We start from the raw sequence: 21,335 nt of genomic DNA on the forward strand, positions 1-21,335 counted from the left end.
ATGAGCTTCAAGTGGCCTTCTTGCAAAAATATTTCTTCTTCAAAAATATTTCTTCTGCAAAAATATTTCTTCTGCAAAAATATTTTTCTGTGACCGATACAGGTACTGAAATTATCAACAATGAAACATTTACATACCAAACAAGAAAAGCATGGCCATGGCTTAAAATCCATGTAACTTTTAATTCAGAGATTACCAGCATTATTAAACAAACCAGCTATAACACATCCAGCAGGTTGCAATGCATACGGTTCACCTAGAAAGCTGCTCCAGTAAAAAACATTAATTTATATATAGAGCTGAGAGGTACAATTAGCTGTAATTGCAGAACAGCCCTGAACAACCACAGCCAGGTGAAAGTGGTTCTTCAGTTTGTCGGTTCACAAATTGGTGTTTTCTAAAATGAAGTATGTAGTGAAGTTAAAGTAGATGTGGAAGAGGTCAACTGAAGTGACCAAGGCAGTGGAGCATCTAAGTTACATGAGAAATAGGAGGAGATGGGAATTCGGCTTGGAGGCTGAGGAGGATACAATCACAAAATCAAGAATCACAAAAGCAACTCTGTTGCAAAACAAACAAACAAACAAACAAACAAACAAACAAAACCTAAACCAACAAAAACAAGCCACTGACTTCTGTAAGACAAGAACTAGTGGCACTGAAATAAAAAGGCCAGTTTAAAAGTGTTAAAAGTCCTTCTTTACACGGGGCATGGTATCTGTAACTTGTTGCCACGGGTGCTTATGGAGGAAAGATTGTACCAGGAAATTCAAAAGAGGGAAGAAAAACTAGTGGCAATATGAGTGAATAGCAAAGGCTCAGACAAACTCCTGGACGTCCTGATCCAATTCCAGCTGCTGCTGCAGAACTGTGAGAAATATTAGCCAGCAGATATTAGCCAGGCTGATGTGCTCTTCCTAACTGACATCCCTGACTGCAACTGCCAGAGATAAAATTTTGGGCTCATACTCCTAGACTGGCCCAAGAAGGTGTTTTTATGCCCTTATGTTCCTTTTGTGTGTTCTAAGAGAAGTCACTGCAGCTGCCCAGCTGTTTTTACAGTACTTCATCCAGGGCAAAACTGCAAAGCAAGCAATGGTTTTTGTGGTTCCTTTTTTTGACTATTAAGACACACTTTATCATCTTGCTCATTTTCCATTGTCCTCTGCAAAAGTATAGTCAGCTCTATTACATTTACAGTTACTGAACAAGCAGCATGAAAGACTGAAAAATAGCATAACACGAGCCAGTCGACCACAAAACAGCTTTGTTTTTAAAGCATATGCAAATCAGTGTCACCCTGATGATGATGAACAATTCTAAACCGAGTAGATTTTATAGGAAATAATTGCTGTGCCTCTCTTTCAGTCTTTTCTTTCTGTAGAAAAACAGTTTTTCTTCTTTTTACAAGCTCCACACCAGGTTAAACCTGTAGGTCACCCAATAACCAAATATTCAGTGAGTTTCCATCAGAAGAGGCCATTTCATACACTTAGTGATGATTTGAAGTAGTCAAAAACATGAATCAGGCTTCAAAACCTAGAAAGAATGGCCTGAAGTACAGTGGACTTCAATTAGTTTTATTTGCCTTCCGTTTTCTGAGCCTGTGTGGCACCTTTTGATCCTATTTCCTCAAAAAACATGAAGTCCACAATCCTGAGAGTTGTTTGTGCTAGGGAAAACTGAAGTTGTCATCACTTTCAGTCAAGAGTTGAGGCCTTAAGAAAATGCCAGATGTTGCAAAATATGTGACAAATTTGGAAGTACTGGAAGTAAAACAACCTATTCAACGACGTTCATGGCTGAATCTCAAGCTTGACTCGGAACCCTGGCCAGAATTTTCATAGCTAATAGAAGTAGCCAGACATAGGTTTCAGTCCATTCCTTCACACAGAGAAAGCAAGCTGTGAAACTTCAGCTGACATCCAGATGTCCTCTGAATTGTGCAGCTTTGATTCAAATTTGTTTCCAGCATAATATTGGGAGAGAGAGAGGGAAAGAGGAATATTTGACGTCAGCTATGAAGGCCAACGGTTTGGATACTCCTGTCATTTGGTAGATGAAGGAGGTTCTAGCTCTCCTTGTTTGAGTGTGTTTCAGTGTTTTCCAGGAGTCTCCCAGTAACCCAAGGCACTTGTCACAGAGTCAGACTTAGTGTAACACTGGATGTTCCTGTAGCTCATCATCTCCATGGGCTGTCACTTTTCTGTGGCAGTGGTGGGGTGGTGGAATTCCTTCCCCTCCTCTTCCACGGGAACCATTACATCATTCCCTGGAAAGGACTCTGTTTCCTGCTCTGGGTAGTGCATTCCCAGTTCCTCTTCCATGATTTCCTGGGCGTCAGCGTTGCTTTCACATCCTCTGGCAGCGCAGTTTTTGCCACCGGCCACTTCTGCAACGGACCCCACGATAACAGTGTCGGCCTTCATGATGTAGAGCTTTTCTGAGGAAGGAAAAAAGGAGTGCTGAGGGTAGTGAACAATCACTGCTGGCCCCAGAGATGGCTCCTTATCACGCAACATTTTTTATTAGGACTCCGGGCATTCCAGGTCAAGTAGATTGAGCTTCCATGGGATGAAGCCACTGAGCTAGGACTACAGAAGGACAGAGCAGAAAAGGCAGAAAATACTCACAAAAGTCTGCTAGAAGAAGCAATTAATTGGCGCCCAGATATAAAGAATCCAAGGTTTATTTCCCTGCTGTTTCAAGAAACAACACCACCTGCATTGAAAGCAGCCTTTGGGCAGGGATCAGCACTGCACAGAAATTCTGGGGTCTTAAGACCAGCAAAGAAATGACATTCTTTCCAGCTGAGAATAAACTGCAAAATTTTCTGGGATAGCTTTGAACTTTGTGTCCACCTTGTTATACATACTCCTTCACAAAAAGGTAAATAAGGCCTTTGCAATGGCTTGGACCACTGCACTTAATTCAGAATCAGACACTGCAGGTCACAATTGCTTGGAGGTATTTGGATATGGTAAGTCAAATCATCACATTCATCCCAATCCATCACTCACAGTAAAAACAGAAAGCTCGTTTCGTAAGGAAAGGTCAGCTCTTGTAATATGAAAAATAACACTTTCAAATAACCTCAAAATTGGGTTTGGAAACATTGCCAGAATGTCTCAGGTAACAATTCTCCCCCTCAGTGAGCTCCCTTGCCTGGCTTTATCTCCCACCCTGTGCCATGGTCAAAGACTTCATGGGAATACATGGGAGACACATTTCCAGCTATTAATGTGAACCCCAGAGAAGCAAATGGTAGTTTAGTGATGTGAACTACCACTCCCACTCAGAACATCATTTCCCAGCTGATACATTTTTGGTTTTCAAATTTCTTGTGTAAATTTACATCTTCTGGAATGAATAGGAGGAAGAAGGGAATTTTCTGTCAGATTCATAAGTGACTAAGGCAAACATGAAAATAAAAAAGTGTTATATTCAGATGAATAGATATTTGTGTGTCAAAGATTCTGGAGATTCAGCTCCAGTCTTTATTAGCAGATTTGAACACTTTGCATCTTATTGGTAATCTTGGAATGACGTTATGTGACATGGCTGAAAAACTGGAAAAACAAGAGAGAAGGGGAAAAAAAAGCAAGACTCACCAATTCTGTTGTTGGTGTGGTCTCTGACTCGAGAATCCACAGGACAGTCTGGGCCATTGCCACTGCTGGGTGTCACCTCAGCCACACCCCGATGGGGACTCTGTGCTTTTTCTGTGCTGGAGACCAAGTTATTGTTGGTTTCCAAAGGGAGGGTTCTTCCAATTAACTGCTTCCCTTCTGGCCCACTCTCAATGGTCAGGGGGAGCTTCTGCCAACACAAACAGAGAGCAAAAGTGGGGTGGATGTAAAAACACTGTGAAGATGGCAAGGATTCTGCAGAACCCTTCCAGGGCAGGCAGGACAACAGGATGTACCTCACAGCACCACTGTCACAGGGAGGGAAGAATTCTGAAGTGTGTGACAGGTATAGGAACTTAAATTTCTTTGAAGCAGGTTCCTGCATCACTTAAGCCTATATTTAAAAACCAGCGTTCTAAATTTACAGATTTTTGATGACATTTGTAAGAATGTCCATCATCTCCACTGAAGAAAATATATGGTTTAGCTACCTCTTAGGTTTTGCAAAGATCTACCACACTCCCATGGAAGAACAGAACGAGCCAGAGGTTGAACTGGTTTAACTTCAAAATGGAATTGCCTCAGCAGAACCTCAGGTAGAACTAACAAGCACAGACTACCTATTAGGTGAGGAATTAATTACAAACAGTTCTTTAAAAGAGGAGCCAGAATCTGAGAGAGGTCAAAGGTTCCTAGCTCTATTTGTGTTTCCAGAAGGTTGGGAAAGGAAAAAAACAAACTCAAACCCCACAAAAAACATTGTGCAGTTTAAAATTCTTGCTCATGTCTGACTCAGGAAGCAAGAGTGGAAACTCCTCACAATTCAAGAATTAGCAATGACACTCTAAAATTATAATAGATGATTGCCACAAGAGTCATTGGAAAAATTAATATCTGACAGACAAAGTAGGGACTGACAGACAAATTTCTCCCAGAATGAAGAAAGGGCATGTTCATCCTGTGATTTTGGATCCTGTCCCATGGAATGCACCATTAATGGCATGAGACCAAACCAAATACTCCCCTCACAAGCAAGATTGGCAGCATCACGTTATTTAACACCACATTAAACCCAGCCCAAGACACGAAAGTAGCAAGTCCTAGTACAGCTGGTTGCTGCAGCCTGATGATCACACATTGTAGAGGAAAGTCCAAGCAAAAAGCCTGGCACTCTGTGGCAGGACATTTAAAAATAACACTATTTGCATTGGCCTGGAAAGGATCTGGTTTGGAATATTGTTCACACTTACTGCACATTTGTCCCCTGGGTCGGAACCTGCAATGGAGAGAGGAAAAATTACCAGAAGAAAATTCACACAGTCACAAGAATGTTAATGTTTGCTCTGAAAGGCCACCTGGCCCTGCCCAAAACCACTCCACTGCCCAACCCACCTGCACCACGGTTTTCCTGGCACTGAGGGCACCCTCAAATGACACAGCTGAGGTGAACCAGCAAAGTGTTGCTGCCAAGACTGTGAGATCCTGCTCTGCCCAAGGCCCTTTGCATCACCCTCCCCACACCACTGGAATTCATCTGATGAAATGATGAACTGATGAAACTTGTCGAGATAAGCACAAGACAGGTTTATTAAAAAAAAAAGTTAATAACTTTCTACAGGATTAACAAGCTAGATCAGTTCATCGTGTGGTCAGATGAATATTAAGGGGATGGGATTTTATGTGTAATTTCATTAGATGATTCCAGGGAATGCTGGGGAAAGAAGAGAGGTGAGGAGGAGGGAGTATACAACATCCTGCAGCACTGTGAAGCATGATGAGCTCAGACCTACTATCTAATTCCACCCTGATGTGCAACTACCTTTATTTTCAGTGCATCAGCTCGGAAATGCTGCACAGTAACAGGGTTTTTGTGTAATGCAAGTGAGGGAGGGGAAAAAAAATCCATTTTGGGAAAATTAAGCTGCTTTAAACCATATTCCTGAATAAATGAGTATTAAATGCTCTGATTTGTGGTGATTGGGAGAACCTAACACACCAGACTAGATCTATCAATGGGATAGACTGGGATGATGAGAGGGGATCAGCTCATTGGACAAACTGTGTGTGCTTTGGGGGATCTGTACAGGCTGCTATGGCTAACACACAGTTTTTTGTTTTGTTTTGTTTTGTTTTTTTATTGTCCAGAAATTAATTGACTGCTTTCCTGCACTGACCCATCACCCAACCCTTCATATACTGTGAGAACAAAGTGCCATCTGGTGGCACCCGGTGACATCCGGACAGCGCTGGCCTTGTGCATGGCAGCAGAGACAGAGGTGTGACATGAAAAACTCCCACTTTTTAAGTTAAAACTCTATAAAATAAAGCTCCATATTAAAATTCTCCACTTATTCTTCAGAGTGCTGGTCCATCAGTCACTCACCTGGTGATTTGAGGCCGTATTTGTGTGCGATGACAGAATGCAGATGTGCTGAGAAAAGAAACCTTCCACTTAGTCAAAGTCCCCGTGGAGCCTGCAGGCTCTAACAGCTCTGCCACACCCACAGATCTACAACCAACCTACAACGTGCACATCCTGCTTTCTATAAAGAGGGAATGTGGTTCCACAGGCACACCCCACACAGTTGACAGGTGAAGCTACAGAGAGTCAGTGTCAGTAAAAATCACTCTTCCTCTCATGCTCAAAGCCCATCCCCATTCCCAGAACCAACAAATAGTCACACAACACTTCAGGTATCATTTAATCTGTGCTGAGAGAAGAAACTGCTGGTTACCCTTTCCCTGCCCTCCATAAACTCACAGCTGCTTCAATATTTCGTATTCCTCTTGCCTAAAACCCTTATCTGGCCTGCCTTCACCAGGCTATAGTGAACATCCTCTTCCCCAGGGGCCTCCATAAAATTCTGGGATATTTGAGTTCCCCTTTGGCTTATACTGGGAGCTCAAACAGCATCCCAGGTATTGGAGCTTTAAAAACTCACGCTTTCCTTTGAGGACGAGGATCCGCTTCTTGCAAACCTTCCATTTCCAAAAAAACAGCATGGCCCCGAGGAGCACTATCACACAGAGAACCACTGCCCAAAGCACTACACCTGCAGCACAGAAAGGGAGCACAGGAAAGGTTAAGGAAGGGCAGAGGAGGAGCTCTGAGTAGATCCATGTGTGTGGACACAGACCCATGGACATCGTTTCACAAGTCATAGGGCATTTGCAGGAAGCTCCCACATAAAAAGTGTGTTTACCAAAGATATCTCCCAATAAAACATGAGCTTTAATAAAACAGAGTAACTGCTTTGTTACCTCCCATTGTCATCTCCCCCTTGGCTGAGGTGGGAAAAGTGTCAGTCGGATCTTTCCCCTCAGGAGTTGAACTGGGGTTTTTGGTTGTCGTGGCACTTAGAAGGTCACCACCAGCAATGGTCACCAGGCTCTCCTCAAGGCTCCTTGGGTCAGAGTGATTTGTTTCATTGCTGAATCTCGTGGACAAAGGGCTTTGGGTGAGATAGGTGGGCGATTGGTCCAGGCAAACCTGATCATGTGTGGCATTTCCTTGGCTTAGTGCCACTTTGTTTAACTTGGCACAGCTGGGAATGAAAGAGAACGGGTGTCAGTGCTACAGAAACTGCCATGGTACAAGAGAGGAGCATTTTCCATGTGACAAACATCCCTTTGGTAATTTTTGTACTACCCTCAATTATTGCTTTCAGTGTCAAAGCCATTAACCTTCTTCTCACCCCCGTGGCATTAATTCTTGACCTGGATGCAAACCTGACACTCACCCGGGGTAGAATTCCACTGTAAACTAAAAACAAGGCAAGAGGGATTCCCTCCTTCCCTCCCTTCACTCCAGGGACTGTGCAACAGCTACAGAGAGAGGCTTTCTAACCTCTGCTCCTGGCCCCAAAGCTATTCCAGTGCCTCTAAGATAAGTTTGTATACTTTGCACCAGAATTGGCGTGTCCCATTTCATCCTTTATTAATTTCAGCTAATCAATCAGTCACGTTAAAGAACTAGGGACTTACTCCGTGTGGGGCTTGCAGCTGTCAGTGCTGGAGCTTTGGTCAGAGAAGGTCCCAGCAGGGCACTCTTCACAAGTGACATCACGTGTTGAGGTGCCTGAATAAAAACAATGACTGGGGACTGACCAACCAAAACGCACCAGGTCAAGGCCCACGGCCAAGAGCGGGAAAGGTAGAGTGGAATTCCTACCTCTGACTCGGACCCCAAAGCCAGGCTGGCAGGTGGTGTGGGGCTGGCACCGGGCACAGGTGTGTGGGGCGGATGTTTGGCAGAACAGGCCCGGCCTGCACTCGCAGACGCTGCTGGAGTTGAAGGAGCAGGGCTCCTTCTCCACAAGGTCGAGTTCTGGGGGCAAGAAACAGAGGCAGTGACAAAGGATCACCCTGCGAGGGAAATGCAAAAGGGGGCCAAAGCTGAGCGACACCAGGAGGCTCAGGAGGCAGAACAAGGTGCTGGCACTCCTCATGATCCCAGAATGGTTTGGGTTGAAGGGACCTTAAAGCTCATCTCGTTCCAGCCCTGTCATCCCATCCACCTTCCACTCCACCAGGCTGCTCCAAGCCCCGTCCAACCTGGCCTTGGACACTTCCAGGGATGGGGCAGCCACAGCTTCTCTGGGCAACTGTGCCAGGGCCTGCCCACCCTCACAGGGAAGAATTCCTTCCCATTATCTAATCTAAACCTACTCTCTGTCAGTTTAAAGCCACACGATGGCAACTTAAGTCATGAATAATTGGAGAAGCCTTTAGACAGTGGCTTGTGATATAAGACAGAAAGTAGAATCCAGACTTGGATAGCACTGGAGAAGAGTTTTTAGGTAGTCCCCGGGTCACACAGGAAGCCACACTGATAATGTGCCAAGGTATCATTCTGCTCTCTAAATCAGTAACCAAGGATGGATAATTCTGCTGCTGGAAATTCTAAATGGATAAAATACGAACAAAGTGCAAATAAAATACATAGAGGGAATATAATTGTGAGATATGTGTTGGGGAAAGCAAACCTCTTTTGCATAAGACACAGGCATCACATCGTAGCTTCGAGGCTTCTGTGTTCACAAATTGCCCAGGCCCACACCTCATGCAGTCTGCAGTTGGGTTCTCAGGACAAGCTTTCTTTTTAACAGAGCCTGGAGGAAAAAAAAAATAAATCAACAAATCAAAATATGCCGGGCACCTGTTCAGAATAATGGGAGACAACCACCCTGAAGTGTCTTGTGTGCTCCTTTACCTGTTAGACACCCTACCACAGTCATTTGGTTTCTCTAGCACGTTTTTGCCCTTCCCATTTGAGCATGAAAGGCTCAGAACTGTCCTGGGGTGGGACATTATCCCAGCTGGAATGGGCTGCTGCAGAATGGGCACGTGGCAACTCATTTGCTGACAGACAAGACCACCAAGTCTGCAGTGAGGGCAACTGTCCTGCCATTCCTGAGTTCCCAGGTGATTGGTTTTCATGGTTTCCTCTTTCCTTCAATTCAAAGGACTTTTAGAAAAGCTGCTTTTCCTTTGCAGTGAGCAGCTGTTTGCAGCAGATATGCTTGGAGGAGTAGTGGAAGATTAAAATGAAAAAGGATTCTTATAACTTTTATTGTGGAGAGAATGCGAGGAGATGTCCAGGACTGACATGAGGACGTAGCCAAGGAACGAGTGACAAGAATCAGCAGAGGTGAAATGATGGATACTGGTGGCTTATTGATGTAAATCAGATCTCTGCTTCTCACAAACCTCACTATGACATCTGTCTTGACAGGAGCTTCGGCAAGGAATGGTTTTGGAGGAGAAAAGAGCTTTCCTTGGGACTGTCTCTAAGTCACAAGCTCCCTCTTTTCTTATTTTCTCCATCCCTTGCTCTTGTTTACCTGTACAGCTTCTGAAGGAAGGTGTGGCCAGCAGTACAGGATGTCCCAGTGGGAGTCCTGAGGGAACTGCACAAAAATGCTGGTAATCAAACACTAAACCCCTCTGTATTATCAGAGCTCAAATAAATGTCAGAAATTTCCTTTAAGACAAACAAAACAAAAAGAACAGATTTCTGAGAGAAGATACTGATGGTGGTGAAGCACCACAAAATGCCCCACCCACCGAGGGGTTTTTTGGCCAATAGGGGCAGTTTCAGACATTTCCAGAGCTCTTGTCTCACCAAGGTGTTTCCTGCTCTGACCTCATGCGCCTTTGAGTCACAACCAGCTTCTAGCAAAGCTCTCAGTGTCCCCAGACAAGGGCTGTTCCCTTCCTCCCTCACGTGAGACACTTTCTAAGCTGTTGTGACTGTGAGAATAACATCAGATTTTCCATGCCTTCATTTTGTACTGTTTGTCTGTGAGCAGAAACTCCCCGAGTCTAATTTCACTGTGCTATTTCACACCCCGAGGGAAGCTGAAATGAATTCTGCCTATTTCTGGCTGCTTCAGTGTCCAGTGAAGTGATAAAAAGCACATTAAAAGTCTGCCAAGTTCTCTAGTTTGCAATTTGCGCATTGTTTGCATGCACAGGAGCAGGGCAGTGGAGAACAGATTCACATCTAGATTCAATTAGACAGTGATTCATGAAATTGCTCTTTTTTTCAGGGACAAAACGCAATTCTACAGATACACAGAGTTCCTACTGTCTCTCCAAGAAAGACTCCATGTAAATTTGATTATTTTATAAACATACTGACCTGAGGGACACTGGTAACAGCAGCTTTGTGAAGTTTCATCATAGAACCAATTCCCACGTGTGTCACAGGAATGAGATGGGGTTAATGATGTCTAGAAAGTGAGACAGGCAAAAGACACAATCAGAAAACAACTAATTCTGTACTAGGGCAGATCCCAATACCTGTCCCAAGGGATGGCAGCTGCAGATGGTAAGAAAAAGCCCACAGCTTTTTGAAACTTCGAGTATCCCCAAAGCAACTAAATTAATGCCTCCATCTCCTTTATAAATCTCGCAGCAGTTAGAAAAAAAAAAAAAAAGGATAAAAATCATTGTCCTGAAATGGTCCCATGTTCATTTGAGATAAGGATTTCCAGCTCTGTGTGCAGTGGAGTAAAAGGTGGTGCCATACTCAGCATCATCTGAACCCAGGCAGACGGGCTGCAATGCACAGAAGTAACTCTTGGCAGCAAAGAGGTTTTTCTGTTATTCATGCAGTCATAATGCTTGAGTTTATCAACCTAAGGATGTGTTTATTATAAACCAATTAACTGTTTTATTTCTCATTTAGGGGCAAATCCTACACTGAGAGCACAAGAGGGCTTTGCCTTGGAAAGAATGCTGCAAATGTTCTCACAATGAAGCTCTTATTCAAATAACTCATCCCACTTCTGCTGTGAGTGAAGGTTTTCAGAAATAACCTTTCGTTACTACATAACCGATACTGGTTTAGTTAAAAAAAACCCACCACACAATAGTTCTAATATTGGCTTAGAAAACGAGACTGGGCTACGAATTGGAACAAGAAACATTATAACAAGACTTTGTTTTTGTATGGCTGGGCCACCACATGCTCTGGGAAATTACGGTGCCACAAGTGTTCTGATGAGAAAATCTGATTTTTGAATTTGGCATCTCCCTTAATAATCCCCTAAAACTGTTATTATCTGAATTTCATTTTCACTTTTTGCTAGAAGGCATAAACAGCGATTTTTTTGGTGAAGAATCAATCAGCAGATTCCCCTGAGATTTTCCGACACGATACTGGTAGAGCAGTTAAATATTTCAGAAACTCTCCATCTCACTTTCTGCTGATGAATTCCCCACTGGGCTCTGAAATAAAACCTGCTGCCTTTGTACACTGTGCAGAATCTCACTACCTAACTCACTTCACAGCCTAGTCTGTTTAACACACAGAAATTATTTAACTTCCATCAGAAAACAGAACTTTCAGTCAAGGAGGAAATGAACAGAAGGGCAAGAAATAGAAACACATTGAAACCATTAAATTTCATTGATCTCCACCAGTAACAGAACTGAGAATGTGACACATCTCTGCATCACCCCTGGGCCAGAACCTCCCTATGAGTATTTTTCCTGTCTGACTGCAGAGGAAGAGCAGAAGGCTCTGCCTGCTCAGCCTGACTCAGATCTCACTTCCACACGTGCACCCCGTGTTTTCCTGCTCGGAAGAGGAAGCCCCAGACTGCAGGAAAGGGAAGTGGGATCTCCTCACTTCTGTGTGCAGCTCCAGCCTGGCCAGGCAGCCACTGAGCCCCAAGTGAGCGACACCAAACCACCAGCCACCACACCAGGGGTCATTCCTGAGCCACCACAGTGATATGAAGTGAATTAACTGCTTTTAGGAAGAAAATTTAAGAAGCTACAGCATCCTGGCTGTAGCTAATCGGACTGGATTGGATTCTCTGTAAGTCACCACAAACACATGATTTTCTCTTCCTGGGCAACCAACTCTGGCTGCAAATGCAGCTGAATTTTAAACCAGGGTGGGAACAAAATTCTTGAATTATTTATGCAGCACACAAGCTTACAGTATATCTGTGTGTTTCTGGGTTTAAATGAAGGAAGAGTGCCTGTGTAAAAGTATGAGGGAAGGGCAGCTTTTTAAAAAGTTACCTTGTTCTAAAATATGGAAATCAGGAGTTCAGGGTTAGATTCTGCTCCTGGATACAGCAGTGCATGTTATGATTATGAATTTGACCTGATGCCAGTGCAGTGATAAATTACTGCATGAACTAGATATGGATACCACACAATTTATGAAAATATACATAAGAAAGAGAGTACTGAACCTTCTTTCCCCCCTCTCCACAGGAGGGCAGCTCTACCCTACAGCTACATTATACACATCATCCACACCTCCCCAGCAAATGCTGCTCTCAAGCATCCAGCACAGCCTTGTACTGTTCACTGAGCTGTGAAAAGAATTCACTTTGACAAATCATGGCAGGATTTCTATGGCTGACAAACCACCTTCTGAGGGCACCACCACTTCTAATCCAAGTTACCTGCAAAATGGCTTTAAGGTTGCCCCTGTTCAGTAGGGGCGTTTCGTGAGTATAAAAATTAGCACGGACCCTTTCAGTGATAAATCACACACATATCAATGCTCAGCCTCAGTCACCATGTCCCCATTCTTGTCAGCTTTTCCCCTCTAAATCCTAAAGCTGTTTGACTCCTGCCCTGGGTGTGACAGGTCTCTGTCAGCTGTGATGGGAAACCTCAGAGCCGTTATTTCTGCGTCTGTGTCCCGGGTCAGAGTGGGTTTGATCAGGGTTGGACAGGAGGACACAGTGCAGAGGTGATGCTGCTTTGTGCCAGCTGCAGGGGAACAGATAGATGTGTGAGCTGAGAGGAAGGGGAGCTGGAGCAGCAAACAATGCCCAGTGCAGCAGAGAGCTTCTCACCACAAAATTAATCTGTCCACACCTTTTGACCAGATTTGAACAAGTCGTGAGTCTCTGTCAGATCAGTAATTTACATCTGGTTTTGCTCTAGTACAAGGAATTCTTCAATTGGATTCAGTGTGCTGTTCAACTGGAGCAAGACAGAGGCTGAATCTCACTAATTTTTCTTGCATGCTCTTCAAATGAAGCTTTGGGATTTAGCAGGAGCTGGAATACACGTGGTGAAAGACCACAATTGGACTTGGACTGCTTATCCTACTTGGACTGCTCTGTGTCAGCATCCCCAGGGATCCCCTGGTTTAGGCTTTCAGTGACCTAACAGGCCAATTATTTTTTTTTTCTTTTCTAAATGTGTTGCAGATCAAGGCCCAATTAAATAGAGCAGACATATTAGATACAAAGCATTTGGGTTTTTCAGTGCTTTCTTGTGAGACTTTGTTTTAGAAAGTAGGCTTTTTGTAGCTCTTCTCACTTTCCTTGGTTCTACAAACATGTTTGCTATTCCAAATTAAATAATGGCAGTTGTAAAGATGGTGCTGAATTCAGTGGGCTACTCTGCAATTCAGTCAGGACAAGGTTTGACTCATTTATTTATGGCCTTTTGAGCTCATAGAGAAAAAGTGATGGTGAGGCAGAGCACGAAATTTGCTACAAATGAGCTGTAAGTCAGGAAGAAAGCACATTACAGTAAAAAAAAGATTTCTACCAGCAGTGGCTATTCTAGAACTGACTAATACTGCAGCAAAACAGTTAACTGCCTGTCAAGCTTCTAGCCAAATTCTGACAGTACTGAAGAAGCTGGTAATCTAAGGCTTCAAGTTGTCAAGCTCCATCTGTTTGATAATAAAGACATTATCAACAAATGAGAGTTCACTGAATAGAAAAAGAAACAAAACCCAAACTGTGGACTTAAGTAAGGTGGAACATGGCTTAAAAATATGACCAGTAAGCTGTTACTAGCTCACATTAAATAGTATCACCTGTACTCCAGTATCAGTAAAAGCAGGTATTTCTGTGATTGAGGCAATGCAGGACAGTAAAAGCCAGTTGCTTGTCTCAGCTGATGATTTTGCAGTGAGTCTGCATGTTGACAATGACTATCCAAAAAACCCAGATTTTCTCACAGCTCCTTTCATTTTGTGAAAAAAACACCAGAAGTGACATCAACTAGCAAAAATATCATCCCTTTTTTTTTTCTTTTGCCTTTCTGCTAAAACAGTTTGCATTCAGGAGGCCAGACAAGTTTATCTGAATGCCCTCCCAAGTACTCCCCAGGTGAGCAAGGACTCCAATCCCTCTGTACTTCAGGAAGGAGACAGTGGCAGGACAGATAAGGAGGGGAAAGTAGAGCAAACTTGCCACGTGGGAGGGGAATTTACAACTACAGATGCAAGAGCAAACTCCTACTCTTACCAAAAGAGCCAAGAGGACCTTTTTCAAATGCCTATGAAGAGGATGCAGGACTTGGTTATTTTCAAAGATCTGATTGGAGCCAATGTCTTGTAAAATACCTCCTGGCAGCCCAAGTGATGTTTTATTATTCAGACAGACGGGTCTCTTGGGTTAATATATATTCATATTTCCCCAGCAAGGGAAAATATGAATATATTTCATATATTCATATGTTTCATATATTCATATGTTTCAGGATCCAGCACAGAGGGCAATTACTCACCTACTTAACTGTACCTGTGCAGAGAGTCTCTGTGACTGACCTTTGTTTTTTTTAAGGTGCATGCCTCGGTGCTGGCCAGGGAAATCACCTGGATTTATGCCAGGGGCTGAGGGCTCGTTGCCAGGTGACCCACGGGAGGAGGGGGGTGAGTCGGGGTGGCAGCAGAGCCACAGGAGCTGATACGATCTGAGCAGGGAGCTGGTGTGCACCTACAGCATCACCGAGTGCAGCTGCAGGGCCGTGTCTATTTTAAGTGATTTTGATTCAGAAAGAATAGTGGATTCATGAGGAAGTCAGAGTCGGGGGGGGGGGGTGTAAAGAGGAAGGTCTGTTATGGTTTTGCCTCTACACCTTTCAATTTGCCTTTCCTGACTCGCCTCAGCAGAATGAGCTGCAGCTCTGAACGAAGCTCTGCAAGGAATGTGCCTTTCACAGAGCACACAGGCAGAAATAAAAGCCCCCCTACCCCAAGCAAACCTTCCCTCCCTCCCTCCCTCCCCAGCTGCGATGTGCCTGGAGCTGCAGGAGCTGCAGCAATGCCAACATGGGGATGCAGATCCCAGCTCGTAGCCCCTGCTCCTGCCTGCAGAGTTCCCAGAGAGGGCAAACTCTCCTGGCAGCTCTGCTTTATGCCTTTATCCCCCCACGTTGCACAAACCCTGTGTCTGTGGACACCCACTCTCCAGCCCCCAGCCCTGCCCCCGGACCTCCCCAGGCTCCTGCTGTCCTGAGGGGCTGCAGGATCCTGGTGCCTCCCTGCCTTACCTGCAGGGATGTCTGGATGTCCTGGAGAAGCAGCAGGAGCTGCAGTGCCAGTGCCAGGCTGCAGGCAGCCATCTGAGGTGGTGTTAGATATCCCTGGCTCCCAGCATTGCAGGTGGCACAGCCAGGTTGCTCCTTCTGGAAGCCGAGATCCTTCCAGGCTCCAGCCCAGCCTTGCTCCGTGTCTGTTCATTCAGTCCAGGGCCATTCCAGCTGTTCAAGACAAGCAAGGGACAGGCTTTGAGACTCAAGCGAGGTGAGAAAACAATTTAGGAAGGAGAGATGGGGGGGGCTGCCCCCAGAAGAAACCTAAAAAAAGAACAAAACCAAACCGCCTCAGCGCCGGGTCCCGGCGCTGTCGGGTGTCTGTGGGTCGGGTGTGAGCACCCAGGTTGCACCCTGAGGCTCAGGGCTGGCTGTGCTGGTGCCTCCTGAGTCATCTGGGCTGCCCTCAGAGAGCACTTCACCAACCCAAAGTCTGGGCCAGGCACGAGGCCAAGCCCTGCCCCATCCAGCCGCCAGTTTTTCGAGAGCCACGACCAAGCCCCGGGAGAGTTCCCAGTAAAAAACACTCATTTTTTCAATACAGTCGTTTTGCTCCTGTTTGCATGAGAGGGTGAAGACTCACAACCAGCCAGGGTGACTCCACCAAGGTTTAGGCTTTACCTATTTTGCCACATGTTGCAAATGTTGCCACTTAAACACCAACATGTCACAGACCATCCTCTTGAGAATCCTTCCCTTTCCTCCAATCCCACTGGAAATAAATTCCTCCTGCTGACAATCATGCCTAGGTTTGCTACTCACCATTTTGCTCATTTTCATTTGTCACTGGTGCCTGGAAAGATTTCAGTTGATTGAATGTGTCATGAAGCCTTCTTATCTGCCCTAGGAGTTTTGTCAGAAGTGAAGGTTAGCCACTTCAAAAAGAGCAGAGTGCCTTGAAAACCTCTCTGAGGTACACAGGAAAATCATGACAATTTGAATTCTCACACCTCTGGGTTCGGTTTTAATTTTTTTGTTGTTGCTTCTCACCCTTATCAGCAAAAAGAAAACCGAAAGAAATGAGGGAAGATTGAAAGTTGGACAAATGATTATTTTACTAAAGACCCAGAGCTACCCCACTGCCTCACAGATGAGCACCAAAGGTGAGCATTCCACAGGGATCCTGTGTAAATATCTTCTCTAACTCACAGCTGTAACTCTTGTCTTTTTGACTAACTACCTGGATTTCTTTCTCCAGAATGCCACTGTATAAACCCCAGGCATTTTCAGCACATTGCAGGGAGTATATTTGATGTGTAACTCCACTCTCCTCCCTTCCCTGTAATGCTCAGTTTCTAAGTTCTCTTAGCTATAAAAGCTGTTGGGGTAGATATGCCTGGAAGGCCTAGAGACAACTAAGTATTTGAATGTCAGAGTATCACGTTGCTGTTTTTCCCAATTAAATAATGGGCTAGAAAACACCTCAATCTTCTGTAATAATATGCCATTAAGCAATTCTCCCAATCTATAAATGCAGTTTCAAATGACATAATGGTCAGGGCAATTGGTGAGCTCTGCTTGTCTTTTTTTCTCTCCTCTCTGGGTATTTTTTCTCTGCTCAGCCCCTATCTAAGCTCCTCTAGTAAAAGGACAGGCACCAACACAAGAGACAGCTTGGAAGGTTTAAGTTCCACTGCTGAGGTCAGAGTATCTGATACAAAAAGTAAGTATGTGAGTACAAAAAACACTGTGTGTGAAAGACTTTCCCAGAACTGGCAACAGGGAGAGTTTTCTGGCCCGTTTTCCAGATAAAGTAAGACTGAAACAAGCACACTGAGCATTTGGTATATGTACATATATGTATATCAGCTCCTTTTTAACGAATGGTGTCAATAATTTTTGAACCCACTGGATAACTTCAGTCAAATTTGGCTGAGGAGGGGGTGCCATTAAGATTTACAAGGTTTCACAGAAGGAGATGACTTGGATGAAGGGACAAGGTGCTCATGACAAGCTCCCTGAGGGAGAGGCTGCAGGAGGAGATCAGTCCTCCTCAGAAGAAAGAATCCACTCACATGTCCAAAGTGAAACCAGGCTTCCAGCTGCCATTTTTCCTTGAACTTCTTATTCTCAAGCTCATTCTTGATTGAACCAGATATTTAAAAGGATGGGAAGTGGAAAGGGCTTATTGTTGCTGCTGTTTTTTCAGAAAGGCTGGTACCTCTCACAGTGCTGCCTCAGGTCTGTAACAAAAGAACAGCAATGAAGAGGTTGTTTCACGGGAACATCCCAGCCTGCACTTCCAGCTGAATGCATTCATGTCAGACTTTGCGTGTTTTGATTTGAAATACAACAAAAGGGGCTTTCCAAAGGAAGCTCTGTTAGTAACTGGAAGAAGCACCTCCAGTTTATAACAAGCCCACGCTGCTGCTCTCCACACGTCGGCTGCGTTTCCTAGAAAATTGTCCTCTGTGTTAATGTGAAAACAAAAAAAGTGCAGAACAAACAGAAGCAAACAAAGAACCCCTATTTCTCTGGTCTTCCATCAGGGGACAACATCTATCAGAGAAAAGGGGAAGCCCCTCATGATATTATTATTTATAATGTTAATTTGATTGCACGCATCTGTTAATGTCTGAATCCCTTTTTGCTTTGGGTGTTAAAAGGTAGCAATGCCCCAAGATAAGGTTCCTTGGCAGTTTGTATTTTAACTTATTTAGTTCAGGCCAAGCTTAGGTGTTTTCTGCATAGGGTATCTGGTCAGTGTGAGCTGCTTGGAGCTGAGAGGGATCAGAGGAGGTCCTGTAAGTCAGCAGTTGTTCAAATGTCACTTGATTCCTGGAGCACGAGGACGCAGAGACCCAACCAAGCCACGAGGAAAAGCCTCCACCACGTGCCCAAAGCATCCCTTCAGCACTGCCTGTTCACCAAACAGGGAGAGCCCAGCAAAGGAAGCAGCCATGGAATACTCTAGAAGCAGCACTGGAACACATGTGCTCAAGCAAAAGTACTCGTGCCATTTTCTAATTTTGAAGTGGCTGATTTTAGTCTCATGTTGTACTTTTAGCATGGTTTCTCCTGGGTTTAAATATGTATGTTCAGTTAATATGGGTCCAGCTGTATCAGAGGAAAAACACACAGAGAGAAGTGTCATCTCTAAACCCTTGTCCAAGAGATAAAAGAGGCCATGAAGTTTGAAAGGACACATATTAAAACACCTTGTCTAAAATCTGTATTTCAGTGTCTGTCAGTGTTGCTATTTGGAGCATTGCAGTATGCTGAGAAAAAACATCACCAAATTCTTGCTCCTTAGCCAGGGGGAACAAGACCAGACCCTGAAACTCCAGGGGCTTCTGGAGCACCAGGAGCACCAAAGGCAGTGCTTGTTGGGAAAAATGCCGTGCACTTTGGGGGTATAAATTAAACAAGAGAAGAGAAACGAAGGCATTTCCTGCAATAAAAACCACAGAGAATCTCACGGTTAAAAGAAGGAAAATAAATAAAAAAAAAAAACGAAGAAAGGAAAAAACCCAAGAATTACTTTCTTGACCTCGTTGTGCATTATGGGGGAGCTCTGTCCCTGGGCATCCTGCAAAGTGACACTGTGGTGACAACACACAGGAGCCCAGTGATTTTGGGCATGGCAAGGGAAGCCAACGGACTGAACTTCTCTGGAAATCTCTCCATGGCCCAGAAAGGACAGGCAGGAGGGAGGGCAGCACTGGTGCAACGTGATCTCACTGAGACACTTCATGAGGTGAGGGAGCCATCAGGGTTTGAACTGCCTGCAGTGACACAGCACTGAAATGACACTCGTTAAAAGGAATAAAATCTCAGTTATGCCCAGTATGCCACAGACTGGCCAAATTGTGTCCCTCTACTCCATCACTCTGGTACTGATATTTATTTGCTGGCACATACAGTTCTCTTCTTCTTAGTGTTAAGTCTTTGTCAATCCATTTAATTTTGGCACTTCAGCCACTCTGCACTGTGTTAAATACGTTCCAGATGCTCTTGAGAACGTGACTTGCAGAGCTGTATTGATTCAGCAATTTACATTGCTATGTTTGTCCACTGTCCTCAACAAGGAAGGTGGTGTGAAGTTCTTGTTGTCCACTTGTTGAAATGTAGCAATGGCTTAAAACAAGAGTTACCATCGGGAAAATAAAGGTTATCATGTTAATAATACAGATAACATGGCTTAATTTTCAATTAGATTTCTTTTGCAGATGTCATGTATATAAATTTTATGTGGATAACAAAGTTCTTATAACTGTTTTTGTTATCTCAACTAATACTACTGCCTAACATAAAGTGATAAAATAACTAATGTAACAAAATAAATGTGTATAAAATGACTTTTTCTGGCCTGTAGTAGCTTCAAAACTAAAGTACATTTTGAGTCAGACTGAAAAATGAGAAGAGCTGACAGAGAACTCAGTTCTCTCAAGAAAGGCTTGGCTTCCATGAAGGAAACCAAAACCATATCACAGAATTACTATGCCCACAGGCTGGGAGAGAGAGAGAAATGACCTTAGATGGGAGATCACATCATGTCTGTACTTTCAGTAATTCTGACTACAGCTCCTGGAGGGGTGGGATGGTTCCACATGGTCATTCTCCACAGGCAAAGCTCTCGATCGAGGGAACTGGGAAAGCACCAACAGTTTCAATTCTCTACATTTAAATCCAAATTTGAAAATAAAAAAACGTTTGGGGAAGACTGGCCAGGGAGTTAAAACACAGGAGTGGGACTCATTAGTCCCCAGTACTGTCACAGATGTTTTGGGTAACTCAAATCCTTTCTTGATACTCTGGTTCTCCTCATCTAAAAGCTGAGTTCAAAGCTTACCTAATAACAGAAGCCAGATGAGATTTCCTTTGCTGACACAAACAAAAGAAAGCTGGGAAATATCAAATAATTTTTGTGAAAGAAACAAATGGGAAGATTTTCAGGATGCATTTTTTTTCAAAGAGTGTGAAACTTTTTTTTTTTTTTTAATGACTACAGCTGAGCATCTCAACCCTGACAATTTAGGGTGTTATTTTCCTCTTCCCAGCAGCAAGGTTTGCTCTGCAGAACCAATGGAATACACCAGCTGAAGGAGAAAACCAAGTCCTAATGTTTGGTCTGCTACTACCCAGGAAACTGGTGAAATGGAGCCTTTTAACTCCAAAGAGAAGGGGCAGAACTTCTGTTGTGTTTTCAGACTCGACACACACTGAACATAAATTCTTCTGGGCTCTGAAAACAAAAGTTCCAAAGAGATGAAAGGCCCCAAAATCAAAGTCTGCAAATGATTGAGAAAGTGAGTTCGTGCCACACGCGGATGTTTCACCTGAGGGTTCTGGAGACAGTCCCTGCCTGCCTGCTGAGAACGAAACAGAAGCCAGAAATCAGCACTACACTCATTCAACACTCCTGATATTAATTCTTACAATGTACTGACAGCAAGAAACACCTGATCCTGAGATATCACCAAAATTATCTTAAAATAGTCAGAGAGAGCAAACACAAACACCAGTGACAGTCTGACATTGGTTCTGAGAAGCAGATGGGAGCTGGGTTTTAACTACACATCTCTGTTCAAACCAATCACTAATGCATCATTTACTGTGTCTCATTTGCCTAATTAAGCAAAGCTGGATTTCCCACCCCATGAATCAGTGTTATGGACATGCAATACAGTCAGAAAGGGGAACTAAACCACTGGCTTTACCCACTGGCTTTACCATCAAAGCATCAGGCAGAAGAGAGCTGACACAAACGAGCACACACACACACTGAGTCAGCCTTCAGCAGGACACACAGCTGCCCAGGTTAAAGTAGCACGTTCCCAAGTGCCAGGAATGGGAAAAAATATAAATCCAGGCCAAGCCTACCTCCAGGAGCAAGGGACAAGCTGTCCCAGAGCCCTGTGCCTGCACAACAAAGTCCAGTATCTGTATTAGTTT

The 21,335-nt window shown here is 44.1% G+C and overlaps 1 protein-coding gene and 1 long non-coding RNA gene across 2 annotated transcripts; one reads left to right on the plus strand and one right to left on the minus strand.

Moving 5' to 3' along the window:
• Nucleotides 1–172: 172 nt before the first annotated feature.
• Nucleotides 173–15,470, minus strand: TNFRSF8 (TNF receptor superfamily member 8). Its single transcript, XM_017831951.1, has 11 exons — nt 15,399–15,470; nt 10,273–10,363; nt 8,615–8,740; nt 7,801–7,956; nt 7,614–7,707; nt 6,891–7,174; nt 6,572–6,682; nt 6,013–6,060; nt 4,880–4,905; nt 3,612–3,819; nt 173–2,443 (listed from the first exon to the last, which is right to left on the minus strand). Exons 1-11 carry the CDS (start codon nt 15,468–15,470, stop codon nt 2,199–2,201), a joined length of 1,461 nt encoding a protein of 486 aa, XP_017687440.1. The 3' UTR covers nt 173–2,198.
• On the plus strand, nt 7,626–17,154 carry LOC108505695. The gene is made up of 3 exons (XR_001877580.1): nt 7,626–7,782; nt 16,440–16,543; nt 17,003–17,154. It is a non-coding gene; the product is annotated as an uncharacterized LOC108505695 (long non-coding RNA).
• Nucleotides 17,155–21,335: the final 4,181 nt, after the last annotated feature.

The sequence above is a fragment of the Lepidothrix coronata genome, unplaced genomic scaffold, assembly GCF_001604755.1.
Source record: "Lepidothrix coronata isolate B3197 unplaced genomic scaffold, Lepidothrix_coronata-1.0 Scaffold198, whole genome shotgun sequence".
Taxonomy (NCBI): domain Eukaryota; kingdom Metazoa; phylum Chordata; class Aves; order Passeriformes; family Pipridae; genus Lepidothrix; species Lepidothrix coronata.

Coding starts and splice junctions, on each gene's coding strand:
- TNFRSF8 (XM_017831951.1), bottom strand. CDS start 15,470: ATGGCTGCCTGCAGCCTGGCACTGGCACTGCAGCTCCTGCTGCTTCTC. Junction 7,708..7,800: donor CTTTGGGGTCCGAGTCAGAG/GTAGGAATTCCA, acceptor GTTTTTATTCAG/GCACCTCAACACGTGATGTC. Junction 6,061..6,571: donor CCTCGTCCTCAAAGGAAAGC/GTGAGTTTTTAA, acceptor TTCTTTTCTCAG/CACATCTGCATTCTGTCATC.